A 17,550-nucleotide genomic window follows, 5' to 3' on the forward strand; every position below is an offset into this window, starting at 1 on the left:
CAAACCAAAAGTCGGACGTTAAAGCGATGTACTACAATATTAAAGATGATGTCTCAAGCCATACACTGATATCAACAAAAAAAATCAGACCAAAAATGAAAAAAAATTGTACCAAAATATAGGTATTTGCCAGAACAACTGCATTAAAGTATAAAAAATCCAAATTGGTCATTTTCAAGTTTTGGAGACCCAATACCATGCCCAACAACATACTAAAAGTTGATGGCGGTTTCCGGATCTGAACTATCTCTTCGACCGTTTCCCATAAGGCATAGTACTAAATTTATCCGCTCCTCTTTCCCCTAACCCTCACTCTCCTGTAGATCGAAAATATTCGAGCTGTTTCAACCGTACCCTTTATGGTAACAGGGTACGGTTGAAACAGCCTCCCCTACTTCTGCCCCACCCCTTAAAAAATGCTGGCTACGCCCATGGTTGCGTGTGAGCGTGTGCTCCCGTTAGTGGCATTGTTTCTGCCCGTATGTGTTCCACATCAGTAGTTGACGTCGGACTTTGACTATCATTTCTGACTTTTGTCTTTTGCAATGGATCTCATCCCATCCTAAAAACAAACCTGATCGATTGATACCATAAATAAAAATTTGACATCTTAGCCTATTGTAGAAATAAAAATACAGTTGATGATAAAAAGTTGTATTAACAATAAATTTGGTGACATAAAAAACTTAAATTTATAGTGACAGACTAAAACCAAAATTTATTAAAAATTATACGTATAATATTATAATTATGTTTTCTTTCAGGTTCGAACAAACGTGAGGTGCAGCTTAAGGTAAAACAACTTCAAATGGAAGATAACCGTTTGCCCAAAAGGGGACTTTCATACAAGCACTGCCGCGTTCCAGACAGTATGACATTGTGCAGCACATGACGAAACCAGCTCAGCTTTTAGTGAAAATGCAATAACAATCAACGAAGCACCCTAAAGGACGACGCTATTCACTAATAGAAAAAAATTATGGCATTCTCGCTTTACAAATAGAGTCCGAAGTGCTAATACAGGCTGTTGTGTGAATATTTTTCACTTCCACCTGGCAAAGCGATGAAAAGATTATTAGGCGAAATTAAACTTACCACAGTGGCATAAACACAATTATATTCGAAGGAATTAAACACAAAATAACCAATCAGATGGCAGTCGCTTTCGTAAAAACTAGTGCCTACGCCGATTCTTAGGATTACTTGTCAAGCGGATCCCAGGCTCCCATGAGTCGTGGCAAAATGCCGGGATAACGCACGGAAGATGATGAGGAAGGACCTTTCACATCTCCAAACTTCATGCATTAACCGTAAAGACTATGCGTCTCTGTAATATGGTACAATTTTGACTTATTGGACACGTATTAGTTGTGTATTCCGTAGCATTCGTTTATAAGACTGTTAGCTTAGTCTCCTGACGCAAAACAATTACTTACATATTTCATATTCGCTAGGCTAGGTGCACGACGGGTGCGGCTGTCCTTATTTTGTGGGCTTCTCTACGGGAGTGAAATTATCAAACTGATGCTGCTAGAATTCATGTGGGACATTCCATAATATTATGTGTGTTCTCCCTCCACCGACTGCACTTTGCTAATAATTTCATTTTAACATGTGCCTAAGCCTTTCTCACTTCAAGGACCGCACGGAAGACCAGCGCTGGCTTTATATCTAGCATTACGCTGAGTTGGGTCCATTTCGTGATGCACACTTAACATATCAGAACCAAAACGTATTGTTACTAAAATTATAGGCAAAAAGTTGTATCTACTGATATACATACATACATACATATAATCACGCCTATTTCCCGGAGGGGTAGGCAGAGACCACGGATTTCCACTTGCTACGATCCTGACATACCTCTTTCGCTTCCTTCAATTTCATAACATTCCTCATACACCTCAGAATGTGTTTACATTTTGTTAGATAGATAATTCACTATTTATTACCGTTATGTTAAAATGTCATTTTGGTCGGATGTTCATATCCAAAGTTATATGGAATTCGTGTCTTTTATTTTCATCAAAATAAATATTGTTTTTTTGACATTAGGGACCTTTAATATCTCCAAATTGAATGTATTATTGACGAATCGAATTTAATTTCCTTGCTTCATTTTTATATTGTACAGACTGTATTGTAACGTTTAGTATAAATACAAGTTGGCAGTTATTTATTTTGATAAAAAAAAACTAATATGTTTAATATAAATTTATGTCCATCTGTACATTTTTAATGTCTGCTTTGCCTTAGGTTATTTGATTTTCTTATAAATTGTTTCATACTAAAATGCATGGACTTTCAGCAAAAAAGAGAAAATCTGTTATAGACAAATGGTGTACTTGTAATAAATTATTTACCTACTGAAAGCTTGCTAAGCTTGAAAATGTACATAAAAATATCTTTATTTAATCGTTTTTATTTATTTATTAAATAATATCATTATCTCTAAGAGCCACGACGCTAATTGCCAGATCTCTTCTAATTGCCATGGTGTGATAGTAAGCTCCCAACGCTAATTGGTAGGCCTTCACCTGTTCTTATTAGCTTTATATTGTAAATTTTAACGAAAGCCTAGGCTCCATGGATTGTTGTGTATGTACATATAAAAAAGTATTTATTTAATCGGTTTTTTCTTATTACATAATATCTTTCCCTCTAAGAGCCATGACGCTAATTCCCCGGTCTCTTCCAATTGCTATCGTGTGATACGTTTATTGTGGTATAAAGTATATGTTTTTTATAAACTGAAATAGATATCATACACTGAAGAAAAAGTGACCAAGTCCACCACACACACAGTAGCAATCAATTTATTGTACACAACACAGGTTTACAAAAATACTTTATCAGAAATCAGAAATATTTATTGTTTAAACTGTGTAGGTATAAGAAGTTTAACTAGGAACATTTTTTGATACATAAACATATAGTAATGGAAGTACAAAGGCGAATTTATCCCTATAAGGGATCTCTTCCAAATAACCTTTGAGTAGATGAGTGGGAAACTAGGCAGGTTAAGTAAAGTTATGTTTACCCATGCATGAGGTAGATATTGCCTCCTGTATTTGTATATGTTGCGATGTTTTCCTCATGTAAATGTTATATCGACACGTGTAGTAAACTTTTGGCTCCTGTATTTGTAAATGTGACGATGTTTTCTTCATGTAAATGTTATATCGACTTGTGTAATAAACTTTTGAATTTTAAATTATGAAATATCAACTATCTTTTCTTTCCAATTTATACTCACCTTATTATTTTATTTTATCCAGTATTTAACGAGCTACTTTATTATAATTTTCTTGTTAAAATCATGCTTTGTATAACATTGTATTGTACTTACTTTTCCTGTATGTCTTTACAATATGTGCTTGCCAATATATCTTACATCAAGCAAATATTATAATAAAGTTGTTGATTAATGGGTACTAGAAAAGCAAACTCGATATAACAAATTATAGATATATGACCCTGTTTACATATTGATTAGTGTTTAGTGTGAGTTTATACATTTGTAACAAATGTATGAAGTCGTACTAAACATTAATCAATATGTAAACAGGCCCTGTAGGTATGAATATTGACGTTAATGCTTGTTGTTCAGATTTACAGATGGCGCTTCAAAATGGATACAAAAAAGTTCCACGAGAGGGCTCTCTTTCTCCTATATATTATACTACTCTTTGGCATAGACCTAGCATTAAATAGACCAGCTATACGCGTGCGCCCGTAAGGGATAGACATAGATGACGTCATAAACGTGGGGATACCATATTGGTAAAAATTATCCCAATATTTGATATCACGTTGGGGCGATTACCCTGGAGGCAAAGTTAGCTTGTTTGACGGTATTAAAAAATTGTTAAATAAAATGTCAATGGGCCGTTCTTTTTAGGCGTATAAACAATTAAATACCTCCTATAATTCGCGCAGGTGGTACAAAACTAAACATGTTTAGTAAATAAAGCGTAAAATGAAATGTATTATGGGTTTTAATTTAAAGAAATCACAAATCGCAATCACACCAATTAATGTACACCACATTTAATCTTCACGACATTTGTTTATTTATTTTTTGGAATTGTACGAAAAAACTTCGAGGTCAAAATTACCCATAAAATTATGTTATTTTCATCTGGTATCCCTAACATGATTGTTATGCAGCTAAATTAAGAAGAAGTTTAAAAATGGCTGACCTCAGACTCCTACCTACCTACGTAATTTGGGCGGATAATTTTACAAATAATGTTTTGTTAATTTGCGTAAATAATTGTGATATTTTTATTGAAATCGTTTGATTCTACATTGCTTTGAGTGTAACGTAATTTTACGATGTTATTTTCACATATTGCGTTAAGAGGAAGGTGTAAAATACCGTACTTACGTGTGAAAGGTTATGATCTCATATTTTTGCTCAGAGCGGCTATTACAGCCGATTACAGAACAATTCACCAGTATTTTATCAAAGTTCAAGCATTCAAAACGCTAACCATCACTATATTTCATAAGAGAAAGCACAATTTCATACAAAACAACGATAATTAAACAAGCAACGAACAAACATGACATATCACGTACTTATTTGTTTGCCACAACCTCGGTTGTGGCAGCGGTGGAAAAGTGAAACTATGACAAGGACAAACAATAACAGCGCTTTCTCTGCTACTCCTATTGAAAGATACATAAGACTATCCCGTTCGGTCATTTTCCCCCACCCCTCATGACCGATCCAGTTATACTAGATTCATGGCCATAAGAGATCGGCATCCTTTCTATACCATCCATACTTTTACTATTTTAGAGTTAAAAAAAAGCATAACATACGGCCATGGTCATGTGCGTCCAAATACAGGCTCACCCAAAGGGCCTACCGGGCCTACCGCGAAAATCGAAATTTCGTTATCTGCCTCTCTATCGCACACATATCTGTTTGGTGTCCGTGTGAGGCGATGCGGCGTTTTATGATGTCGCCTTTTTTTGTTCGCCGTTGGGTGTATACGTGTATTGTGTATACGCAGGTTTCTTTTTAGTTGCATGTCTTGTTAGGATTCCCTGCCGAACAATTGCATGTCCACTATGAAAGAACTCATTCATAATGTTTTTGCAATTTTGCAGCTCTTTGTACTTTATATTAATTTTCATCTTTTGTAACAACATTACAATTGTGGATGTTCTAACATCTTCCCCTTTTCAGGACACCTTGTGCTGAGAGGGACAAAGAAAGGTAGGTGCATGGTGCATACATATATTATTGTTTCCCTGTCCTTAGCAGCAAGATATCAGGAAGTGTTCAGCGTAAGTATAGATAAACTACTAGGTTTATTTGGCTTATGAAATAAAACAAACATTATTTCCACGCTTTTATTGGACGCCGCACAGGCACAACAACATCCCTATCATCTTTCCCAGGCTTAACCATATCTTTCTGTAACTCCACAACGAATCTCAACATAAAATTCACAATCTGACTTGCGGTGCCGTCGCGGAGCCGCGGGAAGTCGCGCTTGGTGGGAAGACATCGGCCGTTGACGGCCACAGCTTGGTGTGTAAGCGAGGCGATGAGACGTTTTATGAGGTCGACTTTCTTGTTGGCCGCTAGAGGGCGTAGGCGGATCACGAAGCGGAAGAGGTACTCGAGGAGGATCACGTCTTCCTGGAAAATAAATTTAATTTGTTTTGTATCTTTTCATTGGATGTGTGATAACCACGTAAACTATTATTTGGAATGGAACTGCTTAACATGTTTAGTTTGATGCTTGTGTCCTAATAATATATTTTTTTATTCGATTTATAGTTCTTATTATTTGCTACCTCTCTTGTAAATGTAATTTAATGTATCCCTGACATGATTGGTTCTAGGCTGCTTCAACTTTTTAAACATTCAGATGAATGTTTATTTGTTTAGTACCGCTACTCCTTACTAGATGGCGCCACTAACTTTATCGTTTGCTTAAGCCGGCTTAAGGTAATTTTCACATTAGATGCGCTTTAAGTGGCTTTAATATGCAAGCGAGACACAGCTACAAACGTGCATAGCGCTATCTCCCTCACACCTTGGACCGGCGTGCGGATATGATAAGCGTGTTAACCAATCTGATTGTATTTTTATTTGCTCCTTGTCACATGGTATGGCATTCTACTCCACACTAGATGTCGCTACTAGTACTTTTTTTTATTTATTTTATTTATTCAATAGCCATAAACTGTATGTGTACATGTTGATGTTAGACAAGGACAGTGAGAATCAATACAATTTTACCCGGTGGGTGTAGCTACATATTTACATACTTATTAACTAACAGTTTATATTATAGTATTCACTTAAGGTGTAGGGGCATAACTCAATGACAAATTTTTTAAGTTCTGTCAAAAACTTCAAGTCATTGAGTGACTTAATTTGTACGGGCAACGTATTAAACACTTTAGCAGCAACATAGATAGTGCTACGCTGGTAGATTGCTGCCGTAGCAACAGGAGCCCGAATGTCGTGAGCAAACATTGAATTTAGTCTGTCGCTATTAAAGTTATTTTTTGCAGGAAATTTATTTACATGCCGGCGAACTAGTTTGCAGAGTTCTATTATATACAGGGCAGATATAGTGGGCAGACCAAATTTTTTAAAGGAGGCTCTGCACGACTCTCGGTTAGATTTGCTGCCAACTAAAATACGTACACATCTCTTTTGTAGTATAAACAGACTGGACTTCGGTACAACTACCCCATACGGCTAATCCATAGAGGACGTGTGATTGGAAAAACGCATGATACGCCTGCAGAGCCGCTTTTTGTGTAGAAATATTTTTCAAGCCTTTCAGAGCAAAAGCGAAGCTACTAAGTTTGTTGCAGAGAAAGTCAACATGTTTTTTTCCAATTTAAGTTCTCATCCACATACGAGTAGATTCCCAGAAATTTAGTTTCATTTACAGCCAGAACAGACAAGTTATTTGATTTTATGTCTAGCCTTACACTTTCGGTTCTTATGTTTCTAAAGTGCATACATTTAGTTTTCTTAATGTTTGTAGTTAGATTGAGCATACTTAACCAATTTACAACAGTAGACAAGTTATTTGTAATTAAATTGGTAAGATCCTCAGTTTCATTTTTCTTGAATTTAAATAATATGGAAATGTCATCAGCAAACATAACTATTTTGTTAGATAATATCTGTGGCAAGTAATTTATGTACAAAAGGAACTGGATGGGCCCCAGTATGCTCCCTTGCGGTACACCAGATTCAATACATGAGTTATCAGATTTAATATTCAACATAGTACGAGTTACCGAGACACATTGTTCCCTTTGCTTCAAGTAGGATTCAAACCATTTGCTTGAGATCCCATACAACCATTTTCGGTCGCCGTTACGACACGGTGTAGACACATCTGCGTCGACACCGGCTTTTCCAGTCACAAAATCGGTCGCAGTGTGGTCGCCGTTACGTCGTCGTTACCAGAATGGAGAAGGCTCGACACAGACACATTTTGGTCACAAAGTGTCGTCGCGGTGTGCACACATTGTTACCAGTTTGCGAATAGTTATCCCAAAATCATTCGTTCAATCGTTCATTTTGTTCGTTTGAAATGGGAACTGTCAGATGGAAATATACTTAAATAAAAATAAATGACATACATTAAAACGCCATCGCTAAAGAGCATTAACAAGACATAAGTATTTATTATTTGCATTTATATTGCAATAGGGCTTAAATTACTATGGGAAATTAAACTGCTCGAGTGATTTGATTAACTAAGTTTAATTTTATCAACGCGCCACCACATTATTTTAGTTTAGCCAAAAATTAAATTATTTACTTCTCAATGTATGTGTTCATAACTACAGTATTTGGTGCATTTTTAGTACTCCGATGCGTATACTATACTTAAATAATAAAAATAACGCTTTACATACTACTAAACTTGTTAATTATGATGTAAAAATATGGTTTAAGTCTGCGAAAAATTCCAGTCACAAAGTGGTCGCAATGTTACGACTCTGTGTAGACACTGTGTAGGCACATGTCGGCGCGTGACCGAAAGTAGTAACGAAGTTACTGGATTTGCAAAATGGCTCCTTGTGTTTATTTGTTTTCAGATATTCTCAAAGTGTAAGAGGCATGCCGTGGTCAGTAGTGTTGACGGAGGAAAATAAAAAATGTTGTTGGGTTCTCGACAACGATATAATGTTGCCTAGCTGTTGCCCGCGACTTCGTTCACGTGGATTTGTTGGTGTTGGTGGTTATATGAGCATAGAACATTATGCAGCAAAAGCATAGGGACAGTGACAGTTAATCATTTGTTAATAATTATACAACGCATGAGATTTGTCTGTCAAAAACTACGAAGTTTCAACTGAAAAAAAAAATGTTTTCGATATAATCCCTCTCAAATCCCTTAGAATATTAAAAACTGTAATAGATGTCATATATTAAAGAAAAAGTGACGAAGCCCTCCAGTGGTGAAGGCCGGATTCGAACCGGCGTCTTTAGCTATCGCGGCTAACGCCATGAACCCCTAGGCCACCCCGCCACCGCGGCGGCCTAGGGGTTCATGGCGTTAGCCGCGATAGCTAAAGACGCCGGTTCGAATCCGGCCTTCACCACTGGAGGGCTTCGTCACTTTTTCTTTAATATATGACATCTATTACAGTTTTTAATTTATATATAGTAGTGTGACTACTTTAAAAAACACAAATCAAAATATTTAATAAAATAATTTGATTTGTTCCCAAACTTGCCCTTAGAATATGTTTAGTCCGTTATTTAAAGTAAATGTTCGCTCCCGATACAATGATCGTTTTTTTATAATGTATATTATATCTCTGACACCTAGAGACTTTTACATCTCTAAACAATTTTAGTACTTTTCTGTTGTTTGTATATTTTTATTAGTTTTTTTTTTTTAATTGACATTTAGAATGAATACATATCTAACAAAGTATTGAATATTTTATTGATTCCATATTTGTAATTGTTTCTTTTAATTTTTGCTTGCAAAAATTGACATGAAAAAGTGTTTGCTGAATAAATGTTTGAAAAATTAGTTTTCGTCTATTTTAATATATGTACCTAATGCCCTTTTACCAAGTTTCAAGTTCCTAGCTTAAAAAAAACTTGTACCACTTATGTGCCACTTTCAATGGAAATGGTATTGTCGGTTGTCAATAAGGCGCTATTTCCATACAGCTTCAATTTGAAATCAACCTTATTGACAAGCGACAATGTGGTACCTTTGGGTTGAAAATGTTACATATAAACTTACATTCCCTTTTCAACCCTAAAAGGTTTAGGGTTGAATTTTTAAGAACGTTGAAATAACTTTTTTGTAATCTTATATAATAATGCCTTTCTAAGAAGTTTGAATTCATTACAAATGGTAATGAATTCAAACTTTTAACCCCCTTTTAACTCTTTTAGGGGATGAATATTTAAAAACGTTGAAATTACTTTTCTTGTATTCTAATAAGTAATATGCCTTTATACAAAGATTCAAGTCCAGCACTCTAAAAATACAAACTGATTTCAACCCCTTTTTCTCCACCTTGGGGGACGATTTTCAAAACTACTGAAATTAGTTTTCTTCTATTTTAATAAAATATCTTTTTTCTGTAAATTTTTAGGGTTCCGTACCCAAACGTAAAAACGGAACCCTATTACTACTCCGCTGTCCGTCTGTCCGTCTGTCCGTCTATCCGTCTGTCCGTCTTTCTGTCACCAGGCTGTATCTCATGAACCGTGGTGGCAGTTGAAATTTTCACAGATGATGTATTTCTGTTGCCGCTATAACAACAAATACTAAAAAGTACGGAACCCTCGGTGCGCGAGTCCGACTCGCACTTGGCCGGTTTTTTTTAATATTCCCACTTTTTTGTAAAATGTTGACAAGCGTTTATATGGTTATTATCATTTGGATTGCTCATGATGACTTACTAGCATTACGAGCACACGAGACACTAATGGTACAGTTTGACAAACCTTGGTTTTCAAGGCGTATTTTATATTGTCATTTGCTGTCACAATGTTTCGACACAGTTCGGTAACCGTTACGACACATTGTGTACAGATTTGACACATTGTGTCACAAACTGAACGCAAAGTGCACACACTGTTTCGACACCTTGTTACCGGAAAGTGTAGACACGGCGACCACACTAAGTAACCAAAACTGAACACAGTCGCAAAGTGTAGTAACTGTTACGACACCGTTTCGACACAACTGACATTTAGTTACTACTTTGATGATTCTGCGACCGGAATGGTTATATGGGATACCTCTAATACCGTAGCCATTTAAGATATTATGCTATGATTTACATGATCAAAAGCTTTAGTTAAATCTAACAAAATAGCAACAACATTTTCTTGCCGATTTAGTGCACGATAAACATAGTCAGACATTTCGAACAGTGCATCAGAAGTAGATACTCCCTTTTGAAATCCAAATTGTTCTAGAGCTAAAACTTTGTTTGAGACCAGATAAGCATATAGTCGATTTGCCATAATCTTTTCAAAAATCTTAGAAAACATCGTTAAGAGAGAGATCGGCCTGTAATTTTTTACACATAATTTATCATCCTGCTTAAGTATGGGCTTTATGTTGGCTATCTTGAGCCTAGTTGGGAACTTTCCCTCAGCCAAAGAGAGATTTACTAAGTGCAAGAGGGGTTCTAGTATTGTGTCGGCAATATACTTTATAACACATGAGGGAATTTCATCAAAACCAGATGATTTTTTATTTTTTAGTCCCACAACAATTTTCTTTAACTCACTTTTACTAACTGGAAGTGAAAACAATGTGGTGGTTTCAAAAGGGGGCAAGACTGCGCCTACATTGTCTGAAGGATTGCATGAATTTAGTTTTGCAATGGATTTAAAGTAATTATTAAACATGTTTGCAGCATCGCTAGCAGAATGTGCTATTTCTACACCATCAGACAAACCTATCAAATCAGTTGTACGAGTATCATACGGCCTACATCCTTTAATATTGTCATTTATTACCTTCCAAGTTTCATGCACTTTATTATTGGAAGACGAAATTTTTTTCTCTGTGTATTTCTTTCGGGCCAAAGTAATAATTTGTTTTAGCAAAGTACAATACGATTTGTAATGGTTTAACAAGTTAACATCTGAGTTGCTTTTAGTCAGGATAAACAATTCTCTTTTTCTTTTACACGATATTCTTATACCTCTTGTCAGCCATCCTTTGTCTTTCTTACCATTAGTTTTCAATTTAGTTTTAGAATTAGGTACATATTTATTGAAATTCATCATTATTATATCATGAAACTTACATTATGCATAGCCACTATGCAAGCTTCGAGGTCCTGTCCTCGTCCTACGATTAGCGTCACATCCTCTCGGTCCAGAATGGGCTGCTTCAACCCCTCTAACCACTCGAAGAGCAGTCCGCTTAGTACTGCTGGGTCCTCCTGCCGAACCAAAAAAATAACAATTAGGTTAGAAATATATTTAGTAAATCTTGGAAAATCTACATATTCGAAGTAGATGGCGCTGTACGGCGAATAAGTTAAAAAGAAAAAATGTATCGGGACGACAGATGCTACAAAATGTCACGTTATTGTACCAATATTACTGTAAGTACTTATTATACCTACTACACTAACGCTTGATCATAAATGCCTATAGTGTAAGTGTATACACCGATAACTGTTTTTGAGGGATAAGTACCCACCTCTTCGTCAATTTTTTCGATGGCTTCTCTCCTCTGGTTGATGTCCATGCGCATCTGCTTCAAATACTTCTGTCGTTCTTCTGGAAGACTGTGGTGGTCCACAACAAATGCCTGGAATAAAACATAGGTTTATTAGGTAGGTATATCAGACACAGGAAACGGTGAAAACCAACGAGAGTCGAAAGACCTCGTAACCCACGATCATTTTGATAGGTAAGTTTTATTTAAAAATCAAAATAATAATATTTAAAACTACAAATAAACTTAAAAGTAAGGCTTTATAAATAAAAAACGTCCCCCAAGTCACTGCCAATGGGCAGTGTGCCCAGAAGACTGGCCGCATTGCCACGTTGAATGGCAATGCTTATCCTTTGGGCAAAATACTGGCCAGCCCTCTGGTCACCTGTGGCGTCTATAAGGCGCGACGCTAGGTCCTTGTAGAGCCGACGCGCGCTTGGTCCCCACGGCCCCAGCGTTTCGACCCCAAACGCCTCAAAAATGTAACTACTGCCTAGGGTGGCGTATTTGCGGCGTTTGAAGTCTTCTGCCGTGGACGCGGCACGACCAGCATCACTGCTGGTGCCCGGAAGGTGGGACGGCGCGAGGGTGTCAACGCATAGTTAAGTTGATGGTTGAAGTATTTACTTATTTCGATAATTTTCTGTGTTTCTACAGTGTCTGAAGAAAAATTAAACGTAAACCGGTTATCTCATATAAGATATCGCGCGCCTATTGCGCCGCGCAGTGAGTGAGTTGTTGTACGGCGCGGCGTGCGGCTATCGTGACGCTACTCATACCTACACTGTTAATGCATGAAAAATATGAAAATGGAGACCTAGGATATCCGAAACATAGGAGTAACTAAAAGGTTGGGGTATAGCAAAAGGGGCCCGATTTTAGGACTTAGAAAATTTACGAGCAAATTTTTTTTTTTGCATTTTTGCTCCTTTTAATTTTTTTTATTTTCAAGTAATCATTAAAATAAGCCTCTTTTATTGAGAGAAGTTTTTTTATAAACTTGATCATTTAGGAACTAGAGCGATCTGAAATTGCGAGTTCGGTCATGGGATTACTAAGGAGCCAGACAGAAAATTTACGATGAAAAAAAATAACAATATAACCTATATTTTTTATTACTTAATCATATAGGGCATGCTAAAATAAGCATATTTTATTGATTGAAGTTTTTTTATAAACTTGACCGTTAACGAACTAGAGTAATCCGAAGTTATAAGTTAGGTCATACAAAGGAAAATAGATACAAAAATAAAAATATATAAAAAAAAAAAATTGAATCATGTGTAACATGATAAAATAAGCACGTTTTTCATATAAAGTTCATTTATAAACTCAATTGTTAAGAAGCTATGAATTTTTTAAATTAATAACCACCAGCTTTTGAGAGCACGTCCGCGCGTCGTGCCGGCCACGCGCGGAGTGCCGGCGCGACTAGATTGTTTAAGGCGTAAACTTTTTTTAAGCAATATGAAAAGTTGATGTAAGGGCGTTCGATGTGCCGATATTTTCACTGATTTCTTTGGATTTTAGTGCTTTTTTTGTTGTTTGCTGAGTTTTAGTTGTTTGCTGGGTTTGTTTGTGCTGGGCTAAATTTCTTTATCGTTTGGGTTTTTAGTTGGTTAGTAGTTTTTTTGTTGGGGTTTACGTTTGTCAAAATGGAGCCTTTAGAGGTAATTTTGGCTCGCAATTTTTCTTTGTGGAACTACGCTTCCACGATTTCAACGGAGGAGCGTAGTGTGTTGTGTTGGCTGCTACAGCCTGGCTATTGTTGCCATCGAAGCCGTCGCGGTGTCCTAACTGCGCTGTAAAAATGATGTGTGAAAAATCTGTGTCTTATAAGTTAGGATTCCGCTGGCGATGTTACATAAAATCGTGTCGCCTAATAATATCACCAACAAAAAATACTTTTTTTGAAAAAAAGTAAGGTGAGTGTGATGAACACTTTACGCCTCATAATGCACTTTTTTAGGAAAGATAAAGTTACACAGGCGGCGCAAGATGTAGGCGTAACAAAAATGACCGCCATACAAATTTATCATTACCTCAGAGAGGTATGTGAGGTAGCGGAAGCGCATGACCGGACAATGATTGGCGGTCCAATGGATGTTGTAGAGGTTGACGAAAGTCACCTCTACACGAACAAATATCACCGGGGGCGTCTTTTAAGGCGCCAGACTTGGTCATTCGGCTGTGTCAGTCGTTTGACAAAAAAAGTGCATGTGGAGTTGATTAAAGATAAAACCCGCGCCACTTTGGACCCCATTATACAGGCTGCGGTACAGGAAGATTCGTTTATCATGTCCGACATGCACCGCGCGTATACTGGGGTCCATTTGCGTTTGGGCATGCGGGGTCATGCAACTGTCAATCACAGTGAGGAATTTGTAGCAGGCGAGATTATCATAGACGCTGATCCACGTTTGGGGCAACCGATTCCCGGGTCGCAACGGCGTAGTGTGCAAGTGCACACGAATACAATTGAACGGCAATGGCTTGAGCTGAAGCGCCATTGCCGTTCATGTCGCAGTGAAAATAAATTAAAATGGTATATGGGAGAGTTTATGTATAGGCAAAATATTTTGCGGCCCTGCCCAACACCCGCCGCAAAATTCCGCAGACTCCTGGCGGACATACACAAAGTGTACCCTGGTTATGGACGGTGTGGAATTAAGATTAATAATTGCCGCTGTCGCCCTGACTGCACCCGTCGACTAGTGCCTCAGAATAATTAATAGGCAATAATGTCTGTAAATTAGTTTTAGGTTTAAAAAAAAAAGTGAAAACAAAAAAAAACAAAAAAAAAGAAAACAAAAATTACAAAAAAATACAAAAAAAATGTTGAAAGTAGTTTTGTCTAAATATGTAGAAACAGGTGTGAGTTGGATGATTTGTTGGTCCAAAATCCGAATCGGAGCACCCCACTATCCACGTGGTCTTGTCTGTCCTACCCCTATAGTGTATATAAAAAGCCGGAGGCGCGCAGGTGGAGCAGCCCTCGCCCGCTGTGACAAAGCGCGGGAGCCATGCAGAGCGGAGCGGCTTGGACGGCGCGGGACTTGGACGCAGTAGGGAACCGGGGAGCGTCTTAGTGGCAAAACCGACTTGGATCACGGATAGGTTAGAAGATGAAAGCGGGAGCCTTGCTCCCGCTTTCGTCTTCGAGGTTATTTTTTTTATAAAAGAGCGGACAAACTTGTTTGCAAACCGAAATTTTCTGTTTAAAATGACTGACTTTCGAACACAATTATCTCGGTAAATACCGATCTGAGAGAAAAACTTCAAAGAATAAAACATGCTTATCTTGACGCATTTTTTATGATAGGAAAAGAAAATTAAACAAAAATGAAAATTTAAAAAAAAATATGAGAAATTTTCTAAGTCCAGTTGCGCCCCCTTTGGACCGCTGTAGTTCTTAAACGGGCAAGTTAATCAAAAAATTGTAATCAATAAAAGATGCTTATTTTAATGTGTTCTTTAAAGTTCTAATCAAAAAAGTTGCAAAAATGAGAAAAAAAATTTTTTTTATGAAAAATTTCTGTCCTAAAATGGGGCCCCTTTTGCTATACTCTGACCGCCACGTCTGAGTTGGTGACCTGGATTAGCGACTTCAAAGCTAAACTGATTGTCCTTCATGCATGCCATACAATTAAATAAATAAATAAATTTAAATCCGATGAAAGAAACAGACTGTCTGTACCTCATAAACGTGTAAGGCCGGTATGGTTCCGCTGGTGGCTCCCGTGATCCTGCTGACCGTCTCCAGATTCCTCTCGATGTCCTCTTCCACGGGATCCCTCCATTCTATCATGGGTAACGTTGGCACTTGATCTGAAATAGTACTTTTTTTAAAACATTTAACAGCTTTTACTGACATCTTATGAAAAAGATTTAATCACAATCCAAGGATTTTGATGATGATGGAGTAAAATCCTAAATAAAAATTTGATAATTCCCTGTCCTTATTAGCAGCAACATAACAGAAAAGTCGTTAATGGCTGTTAACGTATAGGGATGCGTCAATAAAACTACGTGCTCGGATCAAGACTCCCTCATATATTCATGGCTCTTACCCACATGCATATTAATAATAATCACAACCTACCTACAACCCCCTTTTTACTTTTCTTTTCACAATTTCTGTATTTAGCTCAAGTTATATAATTAATAATTTTATTCACTTAAACGCAAGACCATATATCAGTTAAGTAACTACACATTCTCCTTTTACAAAAAACAAAAAATAAGGAAGTAAGTATAAGTTCACTCAATTTTTTCATGCAAAATCACAGTGAAAGCATTGCTGATAAAATCAATAGGTGTTGAAAACATATTAATATTTAAATTACTAATTAACACTAAACGAATATTAACATATATATGAAAACAATATGAGTATTAACATATAAATAAGTATTACATATGTAATACTATCATTAATTAATATATTGCAAGAACAAGTTGTTAATTTTTATTTTTTCTATACAGGTGATAATACTTATCACATTTCAAAACTATTGAACAATATAGGTAGGTAGAATACAAAACGTCATATCGTAGCAATTGAATTTTCATACTTATTACATAAAATTATCTATATGGCAACAACATTTATTTATCAACATTTTAATACAGGCATCAGAAATAGATGTTTATTTTTATCCTAAATTACAGAACAATGGCAAATAAAACATCATGCAACACATTATTTCGTTGAAACTGATTCCATTTCATCAGGAATATATCGAAAATTTACAACAAAGATTTCATAAGGTACAAATTATAAGTGATAATTAAGTGACAACCTACCTACAGTGCCTACATATTTATAATAGCGGCTAAAACATTACTTAGGTATATTGATTATTTACTATACTACTTGATGCAGGTTTTATTTATCCAAATAAACCCGTTATCTGTATTGAATGGTTTTAATCTTACATGCTGTATAAAAACAATGATGAAGTGTCACTGCAAGTTGAACCTTAACGCTTCATGTATATATAGGTCAAATTGTTTGGTACAACAATCCGTCTTCGAAACTGCACATAGTTTTCGACCCGGCTGCTAATTAATACCAATCAGGAGGAATCACCGCCCTGCCAGAACGAGTGACATAATTGTTATTATTTGGTACATGTTCGGACACTGGGGTCGTGTTGATAGCAGCACGCAGAGCGTGCTACTGCGGCTGCGGGGCGGGCGCATGCGCCCTAGCGTTATCATTATCACCCGATATTGTGATATCGTCATAAGGACGGGGACACACAGGTAACTCCGGACGATATTCCGAATCTACTATAAGATGACGCCTGTTTCTCACCAAAGTACCACCCTGCATCAATTGAATTAAATACGATCGGATACCTTTAAGATGTAAAATTGTGCCACTAACCCATTTCTTATCTACCCTAACCTTAACTTTTTGACCGGGCATCAATTGCTTTAAATCACGGGCCGTCTTGTCGTACTGCTGTTTTTGTTTAATTTGTCTCTTTTCTAACTCTGCCGTGACATTAATTTGGATTTTTGGGTGAAGAAGTTGGGGTGCATACGGTACGATTCCACGAAACTTTCTACTATTCAATAACTCTGATGGAGATCCTAACTGATTAGTGATGGGGTTTGTTAAGTATTCTAACAGTGCCTGTCTGAAGTCGGTTTTTTTCCACACTAGTTTTTTTAAGTATATTTTTCACTGTTTGCACGCTCCGTTCCACTTGCCCATTGGATTGGGCATAACATGGAGAAGAAGTTATATGTTCAAAACACCACTGCTGAGAGAACAGTTTGAATTGACTCGAAGAAAATTCGGGGCCATTGTCTGACATCAGAATGT

General features: G+C 36.8%; 2 protein-coding genes across 3 annotated transcripts in view; both read right to left on the reverse strand.

Moving 5' to 3' along the window:
• The window catches only part of LOC134751149 (retinol dehydrogenase 13-like), a 109,826-nt gene that overhangs the window by 83,123 nt on the left and 9,153 nt on the right, over window positions 1-17,550 (reverse strand). The gene's annotated exons all lie outside the window — the stretch shown is intronic.
• The window catches only part of LOC134751148 (protein tyrosine phosphatase domain-containing protein 1-like), a 37,494-nt gene continuing 25,297 nt past the window's right edge, over window positions 5,354-17,550 (reverse strand). For both annotated transcript variants that reach the window (XM_063686511.1, XM_063686512.1), the window contains exons 10-13: window positions 15,412-15,542; window positions 11,697-11,807; window positions 11,296-11,433; window positions 5,354-5,659 (exon numbers count right to left, since the gene is read on the reverse strand). In XM_063686511.1, the coding sequence (XP_063542581.1) occupies window positions 5,354-5,659; window positions 11,296-11,433; window positions 11,697-11,807; window positions 15,412-15,542 (686 nt within the window). The remainder of the gene's footprint in view (window positions 5,660-11,295; window positions 11,434-11,696; window positions 11,808-15,411; window positions 15,543-17,550) is intronic.

Source organism: Cydia strobilella, chromosome 21 (genome assembly GCF_947568885.1).
Source record: "Cydia strobilella chromosome 21, ilCydStro3.1, whole genome shotgun sequence".
NCBI classification, from domain to species: domain Eukaryota; kingdom Metazoa; phylum Arthropoda; class Insecta; order Lepidoptera; family Tortricidae; genus Cydia; species Cydia strobilella.